Here is a 26612-nt window from a genome sequence, read left to right as displayed (position 1 = left end):
ACCAATAAACAAATGATGACAAAAAAATAAAATAAAAAATAATCTGCACTTAAGTAGTGATGGTGTTAGTTTCCATCCCACAGCCACATTTAAGTCATCTTCAAATCTCAACTACACTAGACACAATAAATGGGACATAAAGGTAAAATCCAATACAATTTAGATTTTAGATAATTGAATAAACTAAACGTTGGACCTTAAAGGAAAATCTACACTGACTATGAATGTGCTTCCAGTATTTCCATTCCTTGACGTCAGATTTCTCATTTCCCTTCAGCTCCTCGGGGAATCTTCCACAGAGACCGACATCAGCTTCAGTCATCTGAGTGGAAAATTATCTGCGGGCTTGTTTTCCCTTTGGATCGTGTCCTAATTTGCGTGCTTCCATCCCCCACCCGGCCTCAGTTCAGAGCTTGCTCCTGCTGGATTTCCATACAGGTGCCGACTCTACAGCTCCAGACCTCGTTTCGTTTGACTGTCAAAGCAGGCGGTGGTGTGGCTCCTCTTTCTCCGCCCTGCGCATCCCGCATCCAGTCGCTATCAGAGAGGAGCGCAGGGGAGTGCCCTGTGCGCCGACACACACATCCTCCTCCTCCTCCTCTTCTTTCTCGTCTTCCTCTTCCCCGCTGCCTGCACTGAAGCCGTACTCCTCTGCCGGGGAAACTCCACCTTATTCTCAGCCGAAATCACCGCTGTCACAGCCCCGTTTTCACCCTCCATCAGCCGGTCGAACCCCGACATTTACGCGCGGTCCTCCCCCACAGTCTTGACGGTAAGAGCGTTCGTTTGTGTGGGGGGGTGTTTCGTGTTTTCATGCTCATAAAATCACGATGCATCTGGGTTGAAGCGGGTGTTTTAAGTGCACAGCTAGCTTGTGCACTCGTTTTATCCTTGTATGGACGGACAATGGAGTCAAAAATCGACTTATTTAACCGTAAATGTGTTAGTAAGGAGCCTTTAATAACCCTGATTGCTGAGTGATGGAGATGATGTGTCACTGAAGCACATTTAGAGGATGTTATAATTAGACCAGGAGGAGGAGGTGGTGGTGGTGGTGGTGGAGGAGGAGGGAGGCCTTTTTATGGAACAGCTGGCTCCAGCAGGATGGATGTGATGGATGCTGCTGGAGGAAACAGGCACAAGCCAGCACACTAACTCACATCCATTAAAAAGATGAAGAGGAGGAGGAGGAGAGGTTTCCAGTAGAGAGGACTAAAGCGATCCTGTGCTCGGCCCTGAACTCTCCTCTCCCTCCCTGCTGTACTGTGGTCTGGGCAGGGTGGGGCACACTTTACAATAAGTATGAATTAAAGATTGAACAAGCATCCGGTATACTCACTCGACTATGTCAGGGTGGATTTCTATGAGCTTCAGATGTGAAAACGGAAATGTCCTCACTTAAACCCAGTTCAGTCTCTTGATGGGTCTGAAGGATTCTGATGCGGATCAGTTTGACGCTTACAACTTATGCAGGGTTCCCACTCTTTTCCAGAGATCATTTTCCAGGACATTTTTAGTGATGATCAAGCTGGTGTGACAGTCTAAAATGAGTTCCTAATTTAGTTCCTAAAAAGTCTAATATGTTCCTCTCAGTGGAAGTCTACATTGAAAGACGTGCAGTCTATGGCTATCTATGAAATCATCTCTTATATGCTTAAAAATTATGGCAAATTAATTATAGATCAACGCAACCACAGATGTACACCACTTTATTAGTGCAACCAAGTAACAATGATGGCCAACTCTCATCTCAGCTTTCTCTTTTCTCAAAAAATATAAAATTAGCTAAGTAAAAAACAAAAGAGCCAGCAAAGGAATCTGGAAGCTGCCTTACTGAAATAAATAAATAATAATAATCATAGGATCAGAGCATAAATTGACCTAAATAGAACTGAATGACAAAAATGGCCACAAATGTTGAATGGGGATGACTTTTTTTTTTACCTTGTCAGGTTGCCTGCAGTCATGTTGGAATAATTTTCAAGTCAAGATATTATCCTGCTTTACTGTTATAAATCACATTAAACTCACCATTACATTTGCAGTTAAGTCTAAACATTACAATATGAAAATAATATCAAAAATATCCTCTGTTTTCTACGAATGCTATCAGAAAGTAACGTTTTAGTCTGTACATAATTTAAGGTGCAGCATTGACTTCGCTTATCAGAGTTAATAACCATTGTCAAGGGGTTTTGACCAAATAGAATCAAGTATTTAACACAGCCGGGTGATTACTAAGAGAGCTGGGTAATATTAAAAATAGAAATACTATAACAAATAAAAGGCCTATCACAAAAACAACCTAGCCTCTTAAAAACTGGCAACTAATAAAGCCTGCATCAAATCCACACAAGGCTCTAATGTTTGATTTCAACTGTTTAGAAAGGTTGAGATTGGACTTTGTTGTTTTTGAAGAATTGTTGGGGTACTGTAATGTTAATTACACTGGACAGTTTTTATTAAACATGTCTATACATGGCACACATTATCTCTGGAAATTCTGTTTTTGGTCAGTAAAATAGTAACAGATGTACCAAAGGCAGTTTGACCTAAATACCAGAAAGACAGATTATGACCTTCAATAGAGTAGCTTCTGTATTAAAGGACACATTAACAGTTAAAACTACTCTTTTACATGAAATTAAAAAGACATTTCCAGCTTATTCCTTCAGAAATGTAACCTCAGTAATATGTTATATTGTTAGAATGACTGCTCCTTCTTTCTCCCAGTGTATTGATTAACAATACATTCTGTGCCTGATTCAGTTTTTCCTCCGCCTCACAGAGATCCATTATTGTCCAAAAACGATTAAAAAGACATCAGCGAGCCAAATGACAGTCAGTTCATTTAGAATCACATCCCACACACACACACTATCCTGAGGCTGTAAATACTCAGCAGAGCACTAAATGTTTATTAATCCGCCACTGAAAATAATCCCCAAATTAACATACAATTTATTACTGATTGACTAATGTATGCTGAAAGCTACAGTGACGAGCTGTGAGTTACTGAACCATTTTAAAATATGAAACTATTTACAGAATGTAGTGGAGATGGTATGTATCATCAGGTGAACATTTAACATGTTTAGTTTTATAAAGGTTTAGTTTTTTGCATGTTAACATCCACATGCCCGTGTTAGTTACACATTGCTCTGGTGGTTATTTTCAAGTCACCTGACATGGCCTACATACAACTTTATTTCCATTTTCTAGATCAAAATACTGAAAAAAACATGCAAAACTAAGAAATGCCATCTGTCACCTGTGCTTGTTTACACCTGGGTGGTGGAGCATCACATCCCTACTACTTTGCATGTGGACGACAGGATAAACTGTCTTGCTCTGTCCTCACATCAAAACAACCCAAAGGTTCCATACAGGAAGTTCAAGTTTTACTCTTTTTTTTTTGTATTGTAATGCACAAAAACAAGAATAAATCACTCATATGTGTAAAGCTACTTAAGTCATCATATGCCCAAAATTGATGGAAACATGGTGAGTTATATTCAGCAGCAGCTCAGCTCACAGCTATGGGGTGCCGTTTGTAAAGTTGTGCACACTGAAAAAAACAGCGACAATTCTCCACAGTTAGCTCTAAAACGAGTTAATTTTTAAAAGCAACTTTTTTTTTATCACACTAAGAGGAATATTTGTGATCTTCTTCACATTTAATTTTGTTGTGAAAATATATTACATTAAAATCACTTTTGACTTCAAAAGCTTAATATAAATGTTAAATCTAAATGTTATATATAAATCCAAAAGTTAAATGTTGAATCTAAATGTTAAATGTTGAATCTTAATGTTAAATATAAATCTAAATATTAAATGTTAAATATAAATGTTGATTGTTAAATATAAATGTTAAATGTTAAATCTAAATATTAAATATTGCCCTGCGATCCAAAATATTTAGCTCATATGCAAATTCACACTGCCGCCTACCGGAAATACCAAAATAAAAGCTTCATAAAGCGATACAGACTTATTTAACATTTATTTTCATATTTAGCAATGGATTTAACAGTGATTTTAACTTAATATATTTTTCACAACAAAATTAAATGTGAAGATCACAAATATTCCTCTTAATGAAAATTCACACTACATTTTTATGACTTTTTAGAGCTAAATGTGGAAAATTGTAGCTGTTATTTTTAGTGTGCACAACTTTACAAACGGCGCCCCATACACAACCCCTAAAGATGGTTTCATGAGTTTAGGACTGTGGTTACTTTGGCTCTGAGTAAGGACTAAAAATGAACACTGAACTTAAAATATTAAGAAGAGTTTGGGAAGTCTACAACCTGTTGCTTTTAGTCCTGTGTCGTTTTGTGTGCCTGACAACTAAAAAGAATACAGGGGGAGATTAGCTAAAATAAAAAGCAAGTACACTTAAGAAAGTGAATGGAGTTTACTTCTAGAGGGCTTTTACCTCACACACACACACACTGGCAGAAGAGGCTGCTTCATGAAGTGCCCAACTACCTTCACACACATTTGCATGTAAATCCAGGAGCAATTCATTTAATTTGCATGTAGGCTGCAGGGGCTGGGGATCCAACTGATAAACTTTCTTTTGAGTTGCAACCCACTGTACCACTGAGCCACAGCCAACACACTACTCAGGGTTTATCTAACTTAGTGTTGGAAAGGTCTGTTTTTGCTCCCTAATCAAGTTTTCATGTGTTAAATGTGTGTCTTTGCGCTACATCAACTCTTGATTAAGTCTGTATGTTGGTTTTCCGTGTGTGTGTGTGTGTGTGTGTGTGTGTGTGTGTGTGTGTTTGTGTGTGAACAGCAGTACTATCATGGAGGAGTTGGACGTCCCACAGATGAGGAGAGAGGTGGAGAGCCTTCAATATCAGCTGGCGATCAACAGAGAGAAATCCTCCATCACTGTTACTGAGTGAGTGTGCACTCTCTGCACACACACACATACACTAAATTAAAAACACACACATTAAAAAGCCCTCTAAAGTATCAAGTATCAGATTCAAGCTGATGGTGTGTGTGTTGGTGTTGTTGTTTTGCAGACTGGTGAAGTGGATCGAGGGGTGTGTGTGTGAGGATCCGTTTCTGAACCCGGAGCTGATGAGAGCCAACCCCTGGGTGGAGAAGGGCAAGTGTGTGATCCTCTAATGGTCACACACACACACACACACACACACACCCATGCACGTACACACACACACAAACACACACAATCACGGATGCATATAAACTAAAGAATCGTGCACTCCCACACACACTCACGCTGCACTAAGTCACTCCCTCTCTCTCCCTCTTACACACACACACACAAACATACACACACACACACTGTTGCTATTTTTTGTGTTTATTTATTGGGAGACTCCTGAATGCTTTTAATTTATGTAAAGACTACTGTATGTGTGTGTGAGTGAGAGTGTGAGTGTGTGTGAGAGCGTTCAGCACTGAGTAGCTTTCTAGAGGTTTGTTTTGAAGGACTGCTGAGAAATGTTCAACAACACGTTTTTATTGGCTCTTTACACTGTCAATCAAAATAAAGACTGTTTTGAAGTTAACAGATACTGTCTGGATTTATTCTGTGTTTACATGCGTGTGTGTGTGGGGGGGGGGGTTTCATGGTTACAGTAGTTCTCTGATGTAAACATTTCGTCTGACAGCGTTGGACATCCCCTCGTTGAAGCGGAACCATACGTCACTGTTGCCCACAGCTGTTCCCATACAAAACTCTGCACTCTTCTCACCTGCAGAGAGAGGACAAGAGCATTGTGGGTATTTAAAAAAAACACATTACAGAGTTGATTACAAGTGGGAAGAGAACCCACTTGTTCTCATGACAAGTGCTCCAATATTATTCTCGTACTCTGACAGTTACCCAACATGCAAGTTATGAAACAGATTAAATGATTATATAAAGAAAGAGGTTATTTTTAAAATAAATGAAAGGATTTTCAATATTTGACAGCTCTGTATAATCTCTTGAATTACACTTTTCAAAAACCTGGGGTCATGACTTCAGACTTCAGCTGTTTGTTCTTGTGTCTGAACTCAAAATATGTTTGGGGAACTTTTTTTAAAGTTATATTTTTGGGGCTTTTACACCTTTATTTATAGAGTAGAGGACAGTGGATACAACAGGCAACTGGGAGAGAGTAGGGGGAATGGCATGTGGGAAAGAGGCTGCAGGCTGGAGTTGAACCCGGGTCGCCACTTATATGGGTGCAGTTTACCAATTAGGCAAAACCCCCGCCTATGTTTGGGGAACTTTTAATGAAGAGTCAAAACACCTACAAATAGTCACACTTTACAATCTGGAGACAGCAAGTTTCTCTGATTAAAGCTTAAGCCTTTCAGTAATTATTTGTTTTTGCAAATCTCATTAAATGAAGTATTTCATTTTAGTTGAAGTGAAATGAAACACTTTCCGCTGGAGAGGTTTTAATCCTCACATCAGAGGTCAGACAATCTGACTAACCTTTTGATTTTTTTTTGCTGTAATTCTGACAAAATATGCAAATGAAAGACATCAGAGCTGTCTCTGGGAAGTTCTGATTTTTTTTTCTGAAGTTTTGCTCATAACAAAAACTCTTTCTTTTCCTTCACAAAGCTGTAAGAGTTTGTTTGAGGTCCACAGCTTTACTTCACATCATTTGAAAGATGATTTGCATAAATCTAAATGGCTTAGATGTAAACAGGATATTTGCAAGAAGGCAAACTGGGAGGAGAGTGAAAGTGACCGCTCTGGATAGGGCAGGTGAAAATCCTCAAAGAAACACAGGTATTTGGACTGAGAAGAGGAGGATAGGTCTAACATATGGAGCGGGTTTGGGATTGGAAAGTTTGGCTTAGACCAGAGAAACAAAAATTAACAATGCAACACAGCAGCTGCTTTATGTCCGGTCAAAAAATGGAAGGACCCGTTTTGAAGCAAAATGATTCAGCAAAAATAAGGTAGTGCATGACTTCATATCGGCCATTTTGCACAGCTCTAACTGTGAACAGGACCTGCATGTAAGAATGAACACATATTCAGAGGACCATGCTGAAGTCAAGTTTTATGTGCTTCCACACATTCCTGTGTGTCTAATCAAGCATCTTCACAAAGTGTCATAAAACATGTTCAACGACTGCACACACCAAAACAGAGAAACATGAAGAAGAGAGAAAATAATCTTGTTGTAAATTTCAGAGAATCAAGCTGCCAGTGAACGACAAAGCACTTGGGACTCAGGATTTAAATCCGTGCCTGTTTGAGTCACTCTGACCTGAAAACAGCTGCAGCTCTGCGTTAGCATCACGATTAGGCTGTTGATCAATCTCTGCAATGCAGAGCTTTCAGGACGGTTAGTCAATTCAATGGATGCACTTTTATTTGAGCCCCTGATCTGGTCCTCTCTCACTCGAGTGTATAAAAATGTAAAGTTTCCAGTCATAATAAACATCTACCTGCTCGGCTGTGATTTGGCTTAATTCAGAATCAGTTTTATCGTCCAGGTATGTGAGCACGTAAGAGGAGAGGAATTTGACTACATTGAAAGTATTGAAACATTAAACTGCCATGTCCAGGCTTTTAGATGTAAATATAAGGGTGTAAAGAAGAGTGAGAAGATGCTTAACTTAGAATGACTGTGTGTTGGCTTTATGTATATACAAGACATGAAAGGTTTGAACTAGGGATGTACATTTTAAGTCATTTCAGATATCGATTTTTGGAAATGTTAACAATCCATTATCGATCAATCCATAAAAAAAACATTATTATTCTTATGTCAAAAACAAGGCCAAATACGTTTTTCCCCCTAAATTATATTTTCTACAACAACAAAATGCATATAACTGATGGTATTGAATACAGGTACATGTTTAACACTGATTATCAACGATCAGGCTCATAAAAATATTCTCTGTGGACATAATCATATAAAGTGAAGGCTCATAGTACTAACAGAAAAGTACTTCAGACTCACAGTGTCTAGTTTTCAGTCTGCTTGTTCTTATTGAGAAAAATAAACATGTGTATTCGGTCAGGTGTCAGCCAGGAGCGCAACCGGGTCAGAATAAGTCCAGCGGCAGAAAAGCTCAGACGGCTCTGATGTTGCTGGTCTGCAAATATAGCGTATAAGCAATTCCCACCAGTCTGTTGGTTTTGTATCTAAAAGGTGGGGAAATGTCCTGTTTAAAGTTGTCAACCTTCGTGTAGTTGTTGGCAGCAGTTTCGTATTGATCCTCTTTAAAAGGTGACATATCATGCAAAATTGACTTTTTAATGGTTCTCTACCTGAAATATATGTCCCTGGCATGTCTACAAACCCCCCAAGAATGAAAAAAATCCATTCTGCCCCTGTTTTGATTTCTACACCTTTCTGTAAATGTGTCTAAAACGAGCCGTTTCAGACTTCCGTGTTTTTGTTACGTAACAACAATATCCGGTCTGTCACGGAGTCAGAGCTCGGAGCTTGTTCAGCCCATAGACTGTATAAAATAATACTGAATCCCTCCCCCGTTTTTCATTACCTGCACAAATGTGTGCTAACAAGGAGCTTAGGAGGGAGGCATTCTAGTTGTAGGCTGTCTTAATGAACACAAAGGTCGGTTTTACTCCCCACGTCTGCAGATTTGAAGATCTAGTGGATGATTTTTATTTGTCATGGATAAGTGCTAGCGCTAGTTAGCATAGCTACATAGCTACATGTTCATAGCTGTAGCTGTGTACCAAGACACACGTCTACATACTGACAAATACAACAACAAGAAACACAAAATCTGTGACCAATCCTTCAGAAAGGTCCTGCTGCCTTTCTGGTAGAGGTCGGTTTTACTCCCCAGGCCTGCAGATCTGAAGATCTAGTGGATGATTTATATTTAACATGGATAAGTGCTAGCGCTAGTTAGCATAGCCACATAGCTACATGTTCGTAGCTGTGTACCAAGACACACGTCAACATACTGATAAATAAAACAACAAGAAACACTAAATCTGTGACCAATCCTTCAGAAAGGTCCTGCTACAGGCACCTCTCCGTCAGGATCAGATTCTGGATCAGATTCAGAGGGTTGAAGTAACGTGATCTCTGAGCAGCCGTGTATGTTCAGCCAACACGTAAACATTAGATCAACGTGCTGGAGAGCCGAGACACATCCACTTCCGTAGGGGGCGTGGTCAGAGAGAAAACAGTGTTCTGAGGAGGACTGAAGATGAGGATTTTTCAGGCATGTCAAAATCTGATTTCAAAGTGTTTTTTTGAGCATAAACTTTAAAGACATGTTTTGGGGACCTCTTAGACCAATATATATTGATGAAAAAAGCGTGATATGTCACCTTTAAAAAGCGGAGCCCTGGCGTACAGCCACAGCCGCCAGCTGAGCGTCTCCGCTGTGTGCAACACCTTTAGTCAGCTGATTCACATCCAAACATGCTTTAAACTTAATACACCTCCCTGATAGCTGAGTGTAATATGAGACCACATGATGTTTGTTCCACGCTAAATAAATAATAGCTGATTATACTTGACTTCATATATATTAAAATAATAGAAGTGTTTAAAGTTATTACCCTCATTGTGGGTTTGAATGTGTGTGTTCTGAGCAGGCCTGAAACCTAGGTCATTTTCCCATAATCTCAACTAACAAGTAATAAATAAATAAATCAATAAATACTAAAAGCCTTTCATTGGAATATTTACACAACCTTTGTGTTGAGAGGGAGGGGTCACTTCGGTTAGACTTTATGTTCATGCTGTATATGAGGAGAACTTTCTAACGTCAACAGCAAGAACTTCTGGACATTTAAAAGAGTCACACATCGAACATTAAGACCTTTTTCAGAATAAAACACTATTTAGATTTTATTCAGCCCAGCTGTCCATTATGGAGAAGAGAGATGGGAGTGACACGCTTCTGCTCAAGAGCTCCACTGTTTATGCAAATGTGCTATTTTTAGCCTGGAATTGTGGTGCATCTGAACACAGCAGTCACGTTTGTTTCCAGTGACACAAAGCTACTGCCAGGCCAAACCACAGGAGCTCATCCACAAACTTTTATTAGGTTTTTACCGCTGCAAGGACTTCAAGCTTGTTGTACATGATCAAATTAAGTTTATTACTGATATGGTTTATACTATCAGCAGGGGATTGCGTGTGATAGGAATGCTGCACATCAGGCATGCCAGGTCTTTAATGTTGTTAACAGAGATTTGATATTTCCTACATTACAAAGGCGACACTGATGTCAAGAGACCAGATCTCCTGCCTGCAGTGTGTCCCTGGAGATCTGAATTAGCAGCGTGACATAACACACATCAGTGATCAACTCCACTGTGGGTTTGGAGCAGATGTGCCTCCAAGCATTTTTCCACTTAACCGGCTGCGAGTGTTAGGAAAAGTGAAGCTCTGTGATGTCAGTGTGTACCTGAGTCTGAGGACAGCTGAGACCTCTGAGGTTTGGGGGCGAGGGTTCGACCGAAAAAATCCAACTCCGGCTGCAGAACACAAACAAACGGACATGAAGAGAGGTTTAAGATCCAGCTGATCGTGAAGTTTCTGTTATGTCCTTAATAACGAGGTCAATAACATTGAACAGGAACACACACACACACACACACACACACACACACACATACATACACATGCAGCGTCTCATTAGCCTCATTTAACAGTTTCACCATCAGGGACTTTAACCCAGTGGCTTCTCATTATCCTCGTTCCTGCCCTCCAGAGATTCTCTCTCTCTCTCTCTCTCATCTCTGCAGCTCAGCTCACAGAGGCTCTGATGGACATTCAGATGCCTGCTGGTCCTCTGTGGCGCCACCTACTGGCATCACATCAAACAGACTCTCATATAGACCCTGGTGTCTCATTTGATTGGCTCAAGAAAGCGCTGACCTTTTTAGAAGTCAGTGTGCTGCTGAGCAGTACTTCATGTTGAGTTTATCAGGCAGTTGTGATTATTTTATTACTATTTTACTGAGGACCACACTGTATTCACGACATTAAATAACAGTGATCCAACAAACCTGAAACCCTGAGCCGATTGACGGAAAATTGACCAAAAAAATGTTTTCATCGACCGGTAATTTTTTCTAGTTTTTTGGAAATAATGTGAAACATCTTATGATTCCAGCTGCTTCAGAGAGAGAATAACTCTTTTTAATTATTACAAGCTAAAAGAATATTATTATTATAATTATTAGGGATGCACGATATTATCAGCACATTATCGGTATCAGACGATATTGGCTTTAAAATGATTGATCGGGTATCGTCGAAGATGCCGATATCCGCCAATATAATTAACCAATAAAATAATGGGCTGCTGCACACATGTTGGGCTCATGTTTTAAGCTAAATTTGAATTTAAGCTGCAGTCTGTAAGGTTCATGTAGCTGACTAATTGAGGCACATTTACTGTGAAAGAGTAAACCATTTTCTTTAATTTAGGTTTAATTGCTGTACTGTTGCACTTTTCACATGTTCCCTGTGAACAGAGGTTAGGTTTACTTACTATGTCAATTGTGAAATTGGCCAAATTGTCCCTGGTTGTGGGTTTTGTTATGATTGTCTCAGGGAGAGCCTCATCCAAGTTTTAAGTAGGATGTATCTTTATGTATGAATTTTGTTTGAAAGCAATTGTCACTTATTATTTTTATTATTATTTTAAACTATATTATTTTAATCATTGCTTCAACATTTATTTATCTTACTTATAAAAAATATTTCTTTATTTATAAAATGTAATTATTTATTCATCTGTTTATTTCTTGTGTTCATCTGATCTTGTTAACTCTACCTTATTTTTAACTGTTCTTTCCACTCTTACTTATTTTATAAATTTAAATGTATTGATTTGTATTTTATTTTTAAGTATTTTATTTATAATCATGCCTTTTTTAATTTTACCATTGCTGTTATTTTCTGTCTCTCTGTTATTCTGTGAAGCACTTTGGGCTGCATTTTTTTATGTATGAAAGGTGCTATATAAATAAAGTTGGGTTGAGTCACAAATAAATATGCAGTTTTAAGTATTAAGTATTTTTCTTATTTTGCACAAGAAATGAATATTACATAACAAATGTGATAAGAGTATCACCATAATACTGTACGCTAAGTCCAATACAGAAGAGAATTGATGATCTCTGCAATTAGTTGTAAGGAAAAAGATATCGGTATCGGTAATCGGCTAAATGAGTTGTAAAATATCGGCATATCGGATATCGGCAATAAATCCAATATTGTGCATCCCTATAACAATTATTATTATTATTATCTCAAACACAAGTTATACTTGAAGATGTCAGCGATGGTTCCTGGGAACGATTGTGCAACTTCTACAGGCTTCTTTTTATTGTATTGAGCAAACAATAAGTCTCTTGAACTGGAAACACGAACAGGAGAATACATAGGTGTGTGTGTGTCTCACCCTGATCTCCACTATGGTCTGTTTGACGATGTTCTCCAGCCTCTGCTCGTGGTTCCTGCTCCCTTTAGGCCCGGCGCTCTTCTTATCGGCCTCTCTCTGCCTCACACGGAGACAGTGGATTATACAAACATTAGATTATTAACACACACACACACTGTGACCTGATTGACTACAGGCTGTACTGTACAAGACAAACCCCCACCATCTGTTGGGTACAACATGTGTCTGAGGTCTCACCCGTGCAGGGTTTCTCTGCAGCATCATCTGCTCGGCTCTCCTCATCTTCTCCTGCTCCATTTCTCTGCTGATCGTTTGTTTGGCCTGATACGTCAGCTGGCGGCGCGGAGGCAGGCCGGGGAACTTCACTACCTCCTCAACTCGTCTGAAAATACACACATTGATGAGGAAATAGCTGCAAAAATACTAAATCATCACGTAAAAGCAGAGAGACGACGGGGAGGTGAGTCTGTCAGGGTGACAAAGAAAAAGACAAAAAGGTTCCAGGTTTGATACCTTGAGTTATGTTTAGCAGAATAAAACCCTGAATCTGTCACTCTCTAAAACCTTAATCCTCTTACAACTGATCTCCATCTCTCTTCATCACACACACACACACCCACACACAATATGTACCAGTGAACTCAATGCTGGAGCGACCTAAATATATCATAAATAAGATAACAGTCGATGTGACGGAGATATTTATCACCAGTTATCAACAGAGAGAATCAGACAGGTTTCCATCAGAGCTCTGAAAGCTGTGTGATGGATCAGCTCTTCCTTTTACATCACAGATGTAACAATGTGAAGCTACACTGACGCAGAGCGACCTCCTGTTATCACGTTTACAGTAACACGTCATACTGTCACGATCATTAATAAAGAGTAGTTAAAAATATAACATTGTTTCATAGTTGACATCATACTGATGCCTCCTCATCACAGCACAACACCACGCAAACAAGACCATCAGTGAGAAGAGTGATGCATCAGTGAGGCATTTCAGCATCCTGTCATTTAGTCAACTGGGGAAAAAAAGCAATCAATCTTTATTTGTATAGCGCCAAATCACAACAACAGAGTAGGTCTAGGCCATACACTATGATATATTATTAACAAATACCCAACATCAAGACATGATGAGATCCAGTCCCCTCTTACTGACAGGACTCAGTCTGATTTCATCTCATATTGTCTGTGTTTCGACCACGGGCTAAAGTCCCGGGTAGATTGTGCAAATCAGGCTAGTGACATATGGAGAAAAAAATATATAGTAAATAATATTTTTAAAATAGTAGTAAAAACTAAACTAGTATGCATTCCCAGGAACTCCCTCTGTGTTTCAACAGCTGTGTAAACTCCACAAGCCCTGTTACGTTCAGCTGAAAGTCCAAGGACCTTTGAAAAGTACTACCCCCCAAGCAGGGGCTTTTCAGGGGGGAGATTATCTACCCCTGAACTAAATTTTGACCATGGTTCCTCCGGTTGAAACGCACGTAGTTCAGGGGTAAAGTGCCTAGTTCCGGGGTAAAGTTCCTGCGGTCAAAAAACGCCTTTACCTCCCACCTATGAGCAGAGCACTTTGCAGCATTTAGAAAGTTACAGCTGCAAGGACAAACTTCCTTTAACAGGCAGAAACCTCGAGCAGGACCAGAATCATGTTAGACACACATCTGCTGAGAGTGAGTTGGGGTTGGAAAGAGGGACAGAGGAGATGATAATGAACAGCATCAAGACAGGAGGAGCTATGATGACATTTTTCTCGATCAGTCACTAAACAAAATGAGAGGACTGTAAAATCTAAAGGGTTCCAATTCAGTCCTGGATCGGAGTGCAAGTATGTTTTAGTAGATTTACGTATCAAATTGATTAGGAGAATCTTTTAGACTCCGCCCTACCATCAGATTTGGGCTTCTCGAAAAGCGCAAACTATTTGATTTGATTCAATTCAATTCAATTCAAAACCTTTATTTATTCTCGAAAAGACATTGAGGTTTCCCTCATTTCCAATGTCGTTGAGATCACAGGCACATAAGAAACCTCAAACAAAGACACACAATCATTCACAAAATAATAGATTAATTAAAACAGATACAGTTGGAGACACAGTGGTCTGAGATCAAAGTCTTAAATTCTGCAAAAGAGGGAATGGTGTCAACTTTAAAGTCTGCATTGCATGATTTAGGGGCCTCAATGGAAAATGCTGATCTACGCAGTTCAGTATTGACTCGAGGTGCTTTCAAAATGAGCCAATCAGAAGAGCGAGTCCTGTGGGATCCATAATTCCATTCCAACAAGTCTGTAAGGTAGGAGGGAAGCTTTCCAGCAAGCGCTTTAAAAATAAAAAAAAGCCAGTGTTTGTTTCTCCTTTGCTCAAGAGAGGCCCAACCGACCTTCTCATACAGGACACAGTGGTGGGTGTCATGTCTGTCACTAGTTATAAATCTGAGAGCAGAGTGGTAAACAGAGTCCAAGGGTTTTAGTGTTGAAGCTGCAGCATGTCTATAAATCACATCACCATAATCTAAAACAGATAAAAACACTGCTTCAACAACTCTCTTTCTACAAGACAGTGGGAAACTGGATTTATTTCTGTATAAGAAACCAACTTAAAGAGTGTTTATATGGCTTTTGAATGTGAGATCCTTATCAAGCCATATTCCAAGGTATTTAAATTCAGTGACTCTTTCAACTTTAACAGCATTTAAAGTGGATATGTGCACATTTTCATAATCAATGTTTCTGTCCCTGGAGAACAACATGAATTTGGTTTTACTTTCATTTAGTACAAGTTTGAGATTAATCAGTGAGTGTTGGAGATTATTGATTGATGAAAGACGGAAAAAGAATTCACAACGTGTAGGGGTGTCAGTTTAACAAGCGTGAGAGTAGAGTAGTATCAGGCCACATGGATCACCAAAATCTACACAGATCTAAAGAAGCTCAAAGTGACTTACATCAGGAAAGTAGAAATGAAGCAGTAAATGTAAAAGTAACTGAACTCATACACAAAAGTCAAACAGTTCTGAATATCTTATGAACAAGGTGATTTCTCTCCATCTTCCCCGCCTTTTTTTTCCACCTCTCTCTTCCAAATCTCGCTTATAAAAAGTGAGCGACCCAAAAACTCTGCCACAGTCTGACCAATCAACAACGCTTCCCAAAAAAGGAGCAGTCCAATCAAATAATCCGGTTTGGTCTGGGCGTATCCGCTATCCCAAATGTTCAAGGTTTACGTCCACAATGCTGCCCCGAGTCTACATCCACGAGGAGTCAGAGGGTGGTGTTGTGGTGAGCCAGGGAGGGCAGGTAAAGGAAGGTGTAGATGAGGAGAAGCAGTAGTAAAGCTAACACCAGAGGAAGACACCAGTCGTTTGTGACCAGCACCTCGTCACAGCGAGCCTGCAGGAAGGAGCCGCCGCGAGAGCTCGGTCTCTGATCCCCCTGGGACGGCATGGCAGAGACGTACGACCACTTATCCCATCTTACCAACGCCACAGTCTTTGTCCAGGAAGTTACGGATAACAAAGATCCAGGTGGACGAAGATGAAGGAAGGTCTCATGAGTTGCCTAGATCTCTTGTTTAGATTTGTTTTTGTCTTTTATTTAGGAAAAATGTTGATGTTTCCTGTTTTTCCCTCCTTATTTCTCTTATTGCCTTTCATCTGTTTGTCTATCCACCTGCACCCTACCTGACAGGCTCTGAGGCTTGTAACTCTGTGTGCTCCCTCACCATCAAACACTCACACACACACACAGACACTCTCACACACATGCACACAAGGTGTTAAAGGGATTACTCTCTAAGCCTTCATGCAGAGAACCACAGTTTGGACAAGAGCAGTGACCTTCAACACCACAGTAACACACATCTGCTCAGCATGTGTTTAGGCCCAGTGTACAGTTGAGTGCAGGAGTGTGTGTGTGTGTGTGTGTGTGTGTGTGTGTGTGTGTGTGTGTGTGTGTGTGTGTGTGTGTGTGTGTGTGTGTGTGTGTGTGTGTGTGTGTGTGTGTGTAATCGTGTGTGTACTTACGGCTCCAGCATGTACATGTACTGTCCCTCAGGCGTGCGGTCTTGCCTGTATGAGAGGTTGTAAGCCAGCATTGTGTTGATCAGCTCTCTCATCTGCTCCTTCTCTCTGCTGCTGAAGAGCTGTGGATTCACCTGCAGGACAGACACAGAGTGAGATCAAACAGTTCATGAAAGTTTGACTTCTGACCGCCCTTTCACATTTATGTCATCTTGGTATCACAAAAAATGAAGCAGAGACAAACAACAACACATATATTCTACAGGACGTGATTCTTTATGCACCAGACCCAAACATGAAAGTTTTACCGTAAGTAAAACACCTGATGCAGATTTGTGTCCCGTGGACGGTTTTTGATTTGAGATATGAGTTTTGTAGAGTTGACCAAGTCAAATAGCCACTACAGGGACTTTGGCCTTAGTTAGGATTACCATTCTTGGCCTCTTTCTCACTCCATCATTCATGTTTCTGACTCTAGCCACTGATCTTTCTCTCAGTAAAAGCCCAAAATAAACAACCTTAAAAAAAATTCCAAGCACACCTGGAAAACTATGTGCACATGTAGAAATATGTTCTTCTTATTTCAGTCAACCATTTCCTTCATATAAATACAGACGTTTCTGATCAGCTTATTTCTGATCAGCTGACATTAAGATCACATGACCATAGACTGACCATATCACACTCCAAACAATGTTGCCAAAAACACACCTTTTAGTCTATCATTTATGGTTTCACCTGAAAGTTCATGTAGTTGGCACATAGACAGTATAAAATATGGACGTAGTATCTGTGACGTCACCCATCTGTTTCTGAAGCGCTGTTTTGAGGCCAATCGGCGTCGGCAGCCATATTGCTGCTGTCGAGCGATTGGGACGTAAAGAGGCGGGCTTTGAGCCTCCTAGCCAACAGCTACAGTGTTCCCGCCTGTCAATCAAGTCAGCTGTGCCTCTCATTGGAAGACTCTTAATCTTAATATCTTCGAAATTGCTTTGTAAGAAAAAAATTCACCCCCCTCACAGTGTGTGCCGATCAAGAAATGAGCTATCCAGACTACACTTGTCTTTTGTACCAGGCTGTAAACATGTTTATTTCTGCTGTAAAGATCGTCTTTTTTGAATTGGTGTGTATGTGGTTTCCGGTACTTCTGGAGCCAGCCTCAAGCGGATCCTCGATGAACTGCAGTTTTTAACACTCCTGCATTGGACTCATATTTTTAGACCGGAGGTTGCTGCTTGAGTTGACAGCACGAGCAGTTCACGCCAACAAAGAAGAGATGTTAGTTACCAGATCTTACAACAGTGTGTTTTCATCTTCTGATATATATGTGAGTTGGAAAAATGGCTCCAATATTCACTGTGATGTCAATAAGGCAAAGTCTCAGTCATAATCTCTGCTCACACAAAGCTCTCTCATGTTATGGTTCAGGAATCAGGACCAAACTCCTAAAAGGAGTGTCAGGGAAGGTCAGGGAAGTGGTGAGCATCACTAAACAAATACAGGAAATGATTTTCAGAAAACTGTCCCCTTTCTGAACCGTCTGACCGAACTTGATGTGTTTTTTCTCTCATTGGTACAAGGATGCAGTCCTGAAGAACTGTCTTTAAACACCCACAAATAAGTGCAGGTATACAGTGTGTGATCTTACGTACCGGCCTTAGTTTGGGACAGATGATGTCGAGGAGCAGGGTGAGAATATCGAGGGTCAGGCTGAGCTGGCTGATCCTCGTTCTGACGCTTGCTGGGATGTCTGCTAACATGGTGGACAGAGCGTTCCTGCTGCTGAGGAGCTTTGAGGAGAACTGGAGACGACACAACAAGAACTCAGCAGTCAATGTAGTTACATCACGTCTCATGTTTTTACTTTTCATTATATATGAACACAATTGTGCACGTAGTGGACTGGTACCTCGTGCTGGCTGTGTGGGTAGCTGATCCGGGGCACGTGTGTGTGGGCGAACAGGAAATGGAATGTGACCGACAGGAAGGGCAGGTATCTCATCAGGGTGAAGTTTTGTCCGTGCATGATCACATGATTCAGCCTGTCTGAGAAGCTCAGCCATTCCAGAGCCTCACACACGCTCTCCATGTTCGGATCCCTCACACGCATGGATAGATAGTTATCATACAGACCCTGAGGAGGAGACATTCAGCCTCATGTCACACGTATCACATGTGGTGTTTTACCAACCTTACATAGATAGTAGCTGTGATTCTTGTTACAGAATATTATTAATTTAACTTCTTTTTAATGCAACAACATTATAAATCCAGAAGTTTTCTTTACCTGAGAAACTTTTTCATATTCTCCGCTGGATGAAGCCAAGTGTAGAATGTGCTGAAACCTCTGAGCTCCACCTCCTGAGCCTGGAGCCTCCTCAAACGTCTCACCGATACGTTTCCTGCAAAACAAAACAAAAACATATCAACATGTGTCCTGACTGTCTGTTGCCCACACAGACTGTTTTTCAAAAATTGATGCAGAAACATTAGGAGCGCCCTCTGTTGACCAGCTGCAGGGGAGGTAAAAAGGAAGGTATTTTAATTACAATTATTTAAGGCTTTCACATTTGACCTAAAGTCAGAGGCCTAGAAGCTGAAGATATTGAGAAAGTTGGAAGTCAGTTTGGTCAAAGTTACATTAATGCAAATGTGTAAATCAGTGATGGAAGCCACTGACAGATGCAGATTGTTGTAACAGGAGCACAGCAACGTGGAGTCTTCTGCAGAACCTTTGCTTCATTTCAAAATGCTCAGATTAACTTAAAGGAATTTGAAGCTGTGTCTTTGACACTCAACAAATACAATAAACCACGTATGACAAACTCGAGCAGGACATAAAGTACCGTTTAACACGTTGTAACTGGAAGATCGCCTGCCACAGATAGAACAAGCCTTTGTTCTGGTCCTTCTGTCCCACAGAGACACACTGGATGGTCCTGGTGTCCACCTTCTTCAGGCCGCGACCATGGAGGAACTGCACACACATGAACACAGATATAATCATTATTAATCATAACTGATACAGCTGAACTGCTCCTGTCACAGACTGTTCCTCACAGTGCAGCCCCTCACCTGCAGTGTGTTGATACAAGACCGGATGTCATTGTCCGTCTTCTCACAAAGTGACATCAGAGTGCCCGTGTCCGTCTTCATTCCCTGTTTGATTGAGATCTGAAAACAAAATCTCAATGTAAGCTTGATTGTTGGTGTGTCAGAAAATGTTTATGTGTGATTGTAAAGGTGTGTTGCGTGTGTTTGTGTGTGTGTGTTTGTGAGCTAACCTCCGACAGTCTCTGTGCGAGGCGGGAAGGTTGTGTCTGTGGGAACGTCAGGAGGAAGGCCTGCTGCCGGAGAGGTCTGAGAGCTGGAACATACCTGAAGCACAGAGGTAATCAGATATGACACATAAGAAGATCATTTACATTAAACACAGTTTAAATGACCACAACACTATCTATAGTTTCCACTTTAATGTGTCAGTGAAAACACCAGTGTCTCTTACATGTCGTTACAGATGCAGATGATTGGTCGGAGCAGGATGGACTCCTTCTTCTTTTTCTTCTTCATTGGTTCTGAAACAGCTTCCCCACCGTGTCCATCTTTTCTGTTCAGAGCCGTTAACAGGATGTTGATCGCTGCCTGATGAACAACAGTAGAAAAAAACAACAACATTTAAGGCACAGATAGAGGATGACTATTTACACTGCAAACATATTTATGTCTTTACTTTATTTTAATGACTTTCATCCATTGATGACAAATTTTTGTGTTTGATATTTTAAAGGTGCAGTGTGTAGTATTCAGCAGCATTTAGCAGAACAGACTTGGTAGAAATGGAATATAATATTCATAAGTATGTTTCAATTAGTATATAGTCATTATTAACCATAGACTGTATAAAATATGGACGTAGTATCCGTGATGTCACCCATCTGTTTCTGAAGAGCTGTTTTGAGGCCAATTGTCGTCGGCAGCCATATTGCTGCTGTTGAGTGATTGTTACATAAAGAGGCGGATTTTGAGCCTCCTAGCCAACAGCTACAGTGTTCCCGCCTGTCATCAAGTTGCCTCTCATTGGAAGACTCTTAATATCTTCAAAATTGCAGTGTTAGAAAAAAATTCACCCTCCATACAGTGTGTGCCGATCGAGAAATGAGCTATCCAGACAACACTCGTCTTTTGTACCAGGCTGTAAACAAGTTTATTTCTGCAGTAAAGATCGGCTTTTTGGAATTGGTGTGTATGTGGTTTCCGGTACTTCCTGAGCCAGCATCAAGCGGATCTTCGATGAACTGCAGTTTTTAACACTTCTGCATAGGACTCATATTTTTAGACCGGAGGTTGCCGCTTGTTAATAACATAATCATTATTAAAATCATTTTGTTTCGTTGACTTAGAATAAGCTCTTTATATCTACATAAGAAGTGTGTCCCCCTCCAGAACACCATCTTTCTGCAGTAGCACAGAGCGGACTAACTAGTAAGTGCCAATGTGCATTTGTGTAATTAGAGGTGCACTGTACCTTTAAGGAAAAAGTCATAACTCTTGTTCTGATAGGTCAAGAGTTATGTGATTTTGTACTGGAGACAAATATCCACAAAAACAATGTTTAAAGTGTTTGATTGTATGAAAATAAATACTTTTATCAAAAGTCAAGATCAGGACTTTTGAACAATGACCAAAAACTTAAGGAGTCAATGCAAAAAATCTCTTCCATATTATCTTACACTGCATACCCGAGTATATCTTTGTTATTCAATTTGAACAAAAATACTGGATCTTGTTCATGATAGTTTCTGAACAACAGAAGAATCTAGTGGTTAAATAAGACAACTAGGAAAATATTTTTAGAAGGGTATGAAAAAAAATACCAAAGCCCAGACACAGAACAACTCATGTACCAAATAATCACATTTAGCTGAGAGACAGACAAGAGAATTTCTATTTCAGAATTCAAGTTCCAGGTACACGTGTGTTTAGTGTCCAGTACATACCGCTGGTGCTCCATCGATCTCATCAATGATGAGGCAGTTTGGTTTCTCATTGACTCCTAAAACTGATTTCATCTGTGTCGCCGTGTCGATGCGTTTCTGGAAAATCTCTGCGCTGCGATCATCGCTGCAAAGACAGATGACAGGACCGTTATTATCAACCAAGTTTTTATGATTCATCGTCACTACTGCGTCAGGTTTTATTTAGTTTGATTAACCTGGCATTGATCTCCACTACGTTGTACCCAGCATGCTTTGCTATGATATGAGCCAGGGTGGTCTTCCCCAAACCAGGAGGACCGGACAACAGCGCCACCTACAGAAAGATAAAAACGTTACATCTGATCCGAACAGTGCAGAGTAATCAAGCTGAACTTCTTCTGAATGTTGACCTTGTATTTGGGTCGTTTGTACTGGTCCAGTTCAGCCTCCAGCAGCTCTTCAGTAATCTCAACCTTGCTCTTGAAGCGGTTTGGATTCTGATTGGGTTGATTTGGTTTGTTCTGATTTGGAGCCTGTCTTTCAGGCCGAGCAGGACGGATCTTCCTCTCTCTCCCGAAAACAACAGTGTCCCAAAGTTTTAACCATTTGAGCAGACAGCGGTTGGTGAACTACAAGAAAACAGACACACACAGTCTGTCAGCATCAGCACAGGAGACTCATTCTCATATAAAGGCACATTGAACTCCGAACATGGCTCACATCATCACTGAGCAGCTCCGTGTAGTGTCGTGGAGAGAATCTGTCCACCCAGAGGCGAGACGTTTGTCCCTCTGTGTCCTCAGGGTCGTTCTTCTCTTCATCCTCTCTGCTCTCAGGCTCAGCACATATGTCATTCACACTGCTGGAGGGTGACAAAAATCAGAACACACAGTTTAAAACTTGACGTAATTCAACTTTAATGTACCGTGTGAATGTGATGAAGAGATAGGTGTTCAGTTACCCAGTCAGCAGGTCTGTGAGACGCTGAGATTCGCCAACTACCTGCTGGTGACGCTGCACAAAAAAAAACAGAAGACATTTAAAGCTCCTGTGAGGAACTTTCTGTTTATGTGGATTTTGGCACCCCCTGTGGACGAAGCAGTAACTCTTCTCTCTTTTCTGATCTCGTCCTTTACATGTGTAGGTAGTTTCTCTGACAAAAGATCTTATCCTAGGATACCACTGACCTGGAAGATTAAGTGTATACCCCATGTACAGAGGCTACAATCCATGTCGCCACAATCGCTGGTTTGACTACCAGCGATTGCTATGACCCACGACTCTTTTCTTTATTTATTTCCCCACTCTCTGCTCCCCACATTTCCGGTCTCTCTTCAGCTGTCCTATCAATTAATCTCCTCCTCTCTATTCTTCATGTTATCATGTTTGTATGATAAACAGCAACATGTATCAGCTGTAGATTAACATAACACGCTCTGAATCGCTGTGGAAAAGTAAACAGAGATCGTAGCTGGGCCGGAAGGAGGCGACCGGCTATCAGAGAGACCACACTACCCTCAAGCGTTCCAGCGGAGAATTGCTGCGCCTCACGGACACCTCGACGCACAAGTATGTGGTGCTCATGTCCGTGTCAGCCCCTGCTGCGTAGGGGAGACGCAGAACTATAAATCAGCCTTAAGTTAAAAAAAAGTTAAAAAGGACATTTCCTCAGCATCCTGTCACTGTCTGCTCTGACACCTACCTCTCCTTACTCAAAAATGACATTATAGAATCTGTCCATCTTGTTGATGATGGTGTTGTTTGCTTTTGTAGGTCATACAAAGACATTACTTTTGATTTCAGTCTATTTCATATCCAGCTAAAAACTCCTTACAGGAGCTTTAACTGACTTTGAAACTTCAGCAGCCTCAGAGTTCCCTGGTGCATACACTAAACATGAACATCTTTGGATAAATCCTTCCTTTTTTTTCCTGCTCAATGAGCCAATTAGTCAAATTTATTTAAAAAAGGACGTCTGAAATATAAACAACTTCCTTTGTATGTGTTGTATTTAAACCCCAAAACAATATATTTCCTCTCAGTGGTGAAGTTATTGGATTAGATCATCAATCACTTCCACATTGTGCTCAGATAATTAAATTCCTTGTTTTGTTTCAGACACATCAAAAGAATAAACGCTGCTGCAGTATCACTTCGTTCGTTTGTTTGAAGGTGCTCGTACTCTCCTCTGTGTTTAGATCATTAAAAAAAACTCTTTATGGAGAGTACTTCAGTTGATTGCACTATCATGTGAGCACTGTTTGGTTATGAGTGAATATTATGCAGATTGAACACAAACAGCAGCAGCCTGGTCACTCACCCTGTCAGCCTCTCGCTCCCTCAACACACCGATGGGCATGGCCAGCAGCCCCAGTGAACCCTGGGAGTTTGGTACCATCCTGGATTCTACTACCTGGACACACATAGAGATATATGAAGAGAAATATAACAGACACATACACTGAATAAGGATGAAAAATGTGTGGGATACGCTCAGGATCATGGCAGAATAACTGTGAGGAGTTTAACCTTTGTCTCCGTGTCCTCTTTCTGTCGGAGGTAGACCCGACTCCCTGAAGAGTCTGTCACGGTGATGAATTCTCCTTCTAAAGGAGGCCGCTTCAGTACACGGAGGGACGCTGGAGCCGCTGTGGGAGGTCGTGCGGGAGTGTCTGGGATCGTAGCCAAGCCGCTGATATCCAACAGGGCTGAGGACTTAGACCTACAACACATTTTTACACAGATAGAAAATAAAAGTGCCTCCTATTTGTTTGTGAAGGGACCGATTACAAAATATTACCCCAAAGTCTTCCTACTATTTCTGTCTTTGAAAATGTAGTCATGTCAGGAACGACATAGTGTAAAGTTTAATTAATGAATGCACTGCATACAAATCAAAGTATGCCAGAATATCTGAAGCTGAAAGAAACATTAACATTATCTCTGTTCTCTCTCACACAGACACACTCCCACTGCCACAGCATGTCCTGTACCTGATGGGGTCAGAGGGTTCATACTGCTCCGGAGAGGACGGCGGTGTGATGTCATCTCTCTGTGACTGGTCTTTGTTGAAAAGACGTTTGACCACTCCGAAATCCTGCTTCTGCCTCTTTGCTTTTGGGGCTGCAAGGAGGAAAAGTTACATTAAAAGATACAAACTAACAAAAACAAACAAGCACACAAACAACATCCCAGATGTCTGACGGTCCACTTACTGACAGGCTGATCGTCCAGCAGGTGCTCGATGTCTGAAACGTCCTGCTGCTGGCGTTTCACAGGCTTAACGGGGTCTTCTGATCCATTCAAACAAAGACAAACACATTTTGTTAACTTAAGTCATGAGTAATGAGTCAATCAACAAAAACTAGTGACATCTGATCTTTATCAAGCGAATGTGCCAAAAAGTATCTGGTTCAAGCTCCTCATGTTTGAATTTTCTAGTTTACAAACAGATATTATACAGGAAGACAAAAACATGTTTCTTTGTAAAACCCAAAACCACCCAGCGCCAGCACCTAAGACTACTCATACATACATAAGACAGACATACATAAAGGGCATTTGTGCAACCATGCACAACCAGTGCAAATATAACAAAAGGAGAATTTCTGCAAAAATCTAAACAAGGAACAAAGTTTTAAAAGACAAAAACATCAGTACAAGTGCTTTTGATATGAACATAGAATGCTCTAAAAGGGAAAAAAGGATGTTTTACAAATTTTGTGTTTTCTGGTTTTCATATTGTTATTTACAGCCCTTCCTCACACTATCTATCTATCTATCTATCTATCTATCTATCTATCTATCTATCTATCTATCTATCTATCTATCTATCTATCTAATCAGTGTGGCTATTTAATAGGTGAAGTTTAAAATCTCAAACTCCTCTCAAGTACAAAATGTTTCAAAGAGGGCTTTTTCTATCATTATGGTTAGTTTGCTCACTGCATCCAGAATTACGTATTTTAAGACTTTGGAAAACTGACACAAGCCCAAGTCTGATAGACTGGGTAGATGCAATGACAGAGACGGCATCTTACGAATCCATGCTGAACAGATTAAAAGGTAATACAGAAGGTGGGACCACCTCCTGGGATGGCTTTTGGGTTCACATAAAAACTGACCGTGACACTGTGTGGATCCCAACAGTATCAGGATCTCCTGTATAACTATTACTATAACACTGTATTATTCCAGTCACAACATACAATGGACTGGATGTCCTGTCTGTATATGTACCCTTTATCCTATGTTTGTGATCGTCTGTCTGGCCTGTGCAATGTATCCCAGTATTTTGTATTTCTGTTTTGTTTTGTTCTTTCTTTACATTATTGTTTTATTTGTAACACATTGAAAAGTTAATAAAAACTTTATTGACAAAAAAAAATCTTAAACTCCTGCTCATTTTAATTGCAAAAGTTTTATTTTAAGATTAAGATTAAGATTAATGAGTTTTTGTTGATGTTTTTTCCCTTTTTCTAGTAAACCCACGTCTTTTGTTGTTTTATAGAAACAAGTATGTATTGATCTTACTCAGTTTTATTAGATTAAAGTATTAATGAACTCAAAGTAGGATAACTACAATGACTTTTTCATACACAAACTTGTTGATGTCTTGTATTAGACACACTTTTCTTTCACTGTCAACTCTGATTGATTCAAGTCATCATCCAGACATACATGTGCAAAATTGTGAACATCTTCAGTGTAACATTTCCTGAAAAATTCAGCTTTTACACAAGTCTTTTGTTGGCTTTTGACTGCTCGTCACATAAACACATTATGAAGCTGCATAGGTTAATAACAATGTAAGAGTCGAAGGATGATAGTCGTTCATAAAACCGTGTTTAATCATCTTTTAAGCATGCTATCTGGAAACATGTATTAAGGATCCCAGAGAAGTTAGCTGAAAGTCTCTCACCCTCCATCTCAGCCAACACTTCCAGCTCGTCGGCGAACTGGTCCTCGAAGTCATCCTGTATATCGAAAAGTTCATCATATTCGTCCATTCGGGCTCGGGTAGGTTCACTACACAACCAAAGACTCGTTAATTTGTTAGGAACAAACTCCTTTTAGGTTAATATTTAAAATTGTGTCTTCGTTCCTGCAGAAGCCGACCTGACGGAGCAGATTTCCCGGCAATTTTTGTTGTGAAGTATTTCTTCCGGGTTACAAGGTCTTCCGTGCTCTG

The 26612-nt window shown here is 40.4% G+C and overlaps 2 protein-coding genes across 2 annotated transcripts; one reads left to right on the top strand and one right to left on the bottom strand.

The window, feature by feature from the left end:
* The first annotated feature begins 438 nt into the window (after nucleotides 1-438).
* On the top strand, nucleotides 439-5560 carry gng13a (guanine nucleotide binding protein (G protein), gamma 13a). The gene is made up of 3 exons (XM_034688060.1): nucleotides 439-772; nucleotides 4811-4918; nucleotides 5046-5560. Exons 2-3 carry the CDS (start codon nucleotides 4821-4823, stop codon nucleotides 5149-5151), a joined length of 204 nt encoding a protein of 67 aa, XP_034543951.1. The 5' UTR covers nucleotides 439-772; nucleotides 4811-4820; the 3' UTR covers nucleotides 5152-5560.
* On the bottom strand, nucleotides 5490-26612 carry chtf18 (CTF18, chromosome transmission fidelity factor 18 homolog (S. cerevisiae)). Its single transcript, XM_034688059.1, has 23 exons — nucleotides 26540-26612; nucleotides 26343-26449; nucleotides 24637-24714; nucleotides 24415-24544; nucleotides 23951-24143; nucleotides 23742-23834; nucleotides 22383-22435; nucleotides 22142-22283; nucleotides 21832-22050; nucleotides 21658-21755; nucleotides 21443-21566; nucleotides 19951-20087; nucleotides 19730-19823; nucleotides 19521-19619; nucleotides 19292-19422; nucleotides 18733-18847; nucleotides 18355-18579; nucleotides 18098-18247; nucleotides 16449-16579; nucleotides 12652-12796; nucleotides 12415-12510; nucleotides 10408-10477; nucleotides 5490-5744 (listed from the first exon to the last, which is right to left on the bottom strand). Exons 2-23 carry the CDS (start codon nucleotides 26428-26430, stop codon nucleotides 5623-5625), a joined length of 2733 nt encoding a protein of 910 aa, XP_034543950.1. The 5' UTR covers nucleotides 26431-26449; nucleotides 26540-26612; the 3' UTR covers nucleotides 5490-5622.

This window comes from Notolabrus celidotus, chromosome 7, assembly GCF_009762535.1.
Source record: "Notolabrus celidotus isolate fNotCel1 chromosome 7, fNotCel1.pri, whole genome shotgun sequence".
Classification (NCBI taxonomy): Eukaryota; Metazoa; Chordata; class Actinopteri; order Labriformes; family Labridae; genus Notolabrus; species Notolabrus celidotus.
This window is presented reverse-complemented; position numbering and strand designations above follow the sequence as displayed.

Coding starts and splice junctions, on each gene's coding strand:
- gng13a (XM_034688060.1), top strand. CDS start 4,821: ATGGAGGAGTTGGACGTCCCACAGATGAGGAGAGAGGTGGAGAGCCTT. Junction 4,919..5,045: donor TCCTCCATCACTGTTACTGA/GTGAGTGTGCAC, acceptor GTTGTTTTGCAG/ACTGGTGAAGTGGATCGAGG.
- chtf18 (XM_034688059.1), bottom strand. CDS start 26,430: ATGGACGAATATGATGAACTTTTCGATATACAGGATGACTTCGAGGAC. Junction 22,284..22,382: donor CTCACAGACCTGCTGACTGG/GTAACTGAACAC, acceptor GTCACCCTCCAG/CAGTGTGAATGACATATGTG. Junction 19,824..19,950: donor ATCTGCATCTGTAACGACAT/GTAAGAGACACT, acceptor TCTGTGCTTCAG/GTATGTTCCAGCTCTCAGAC.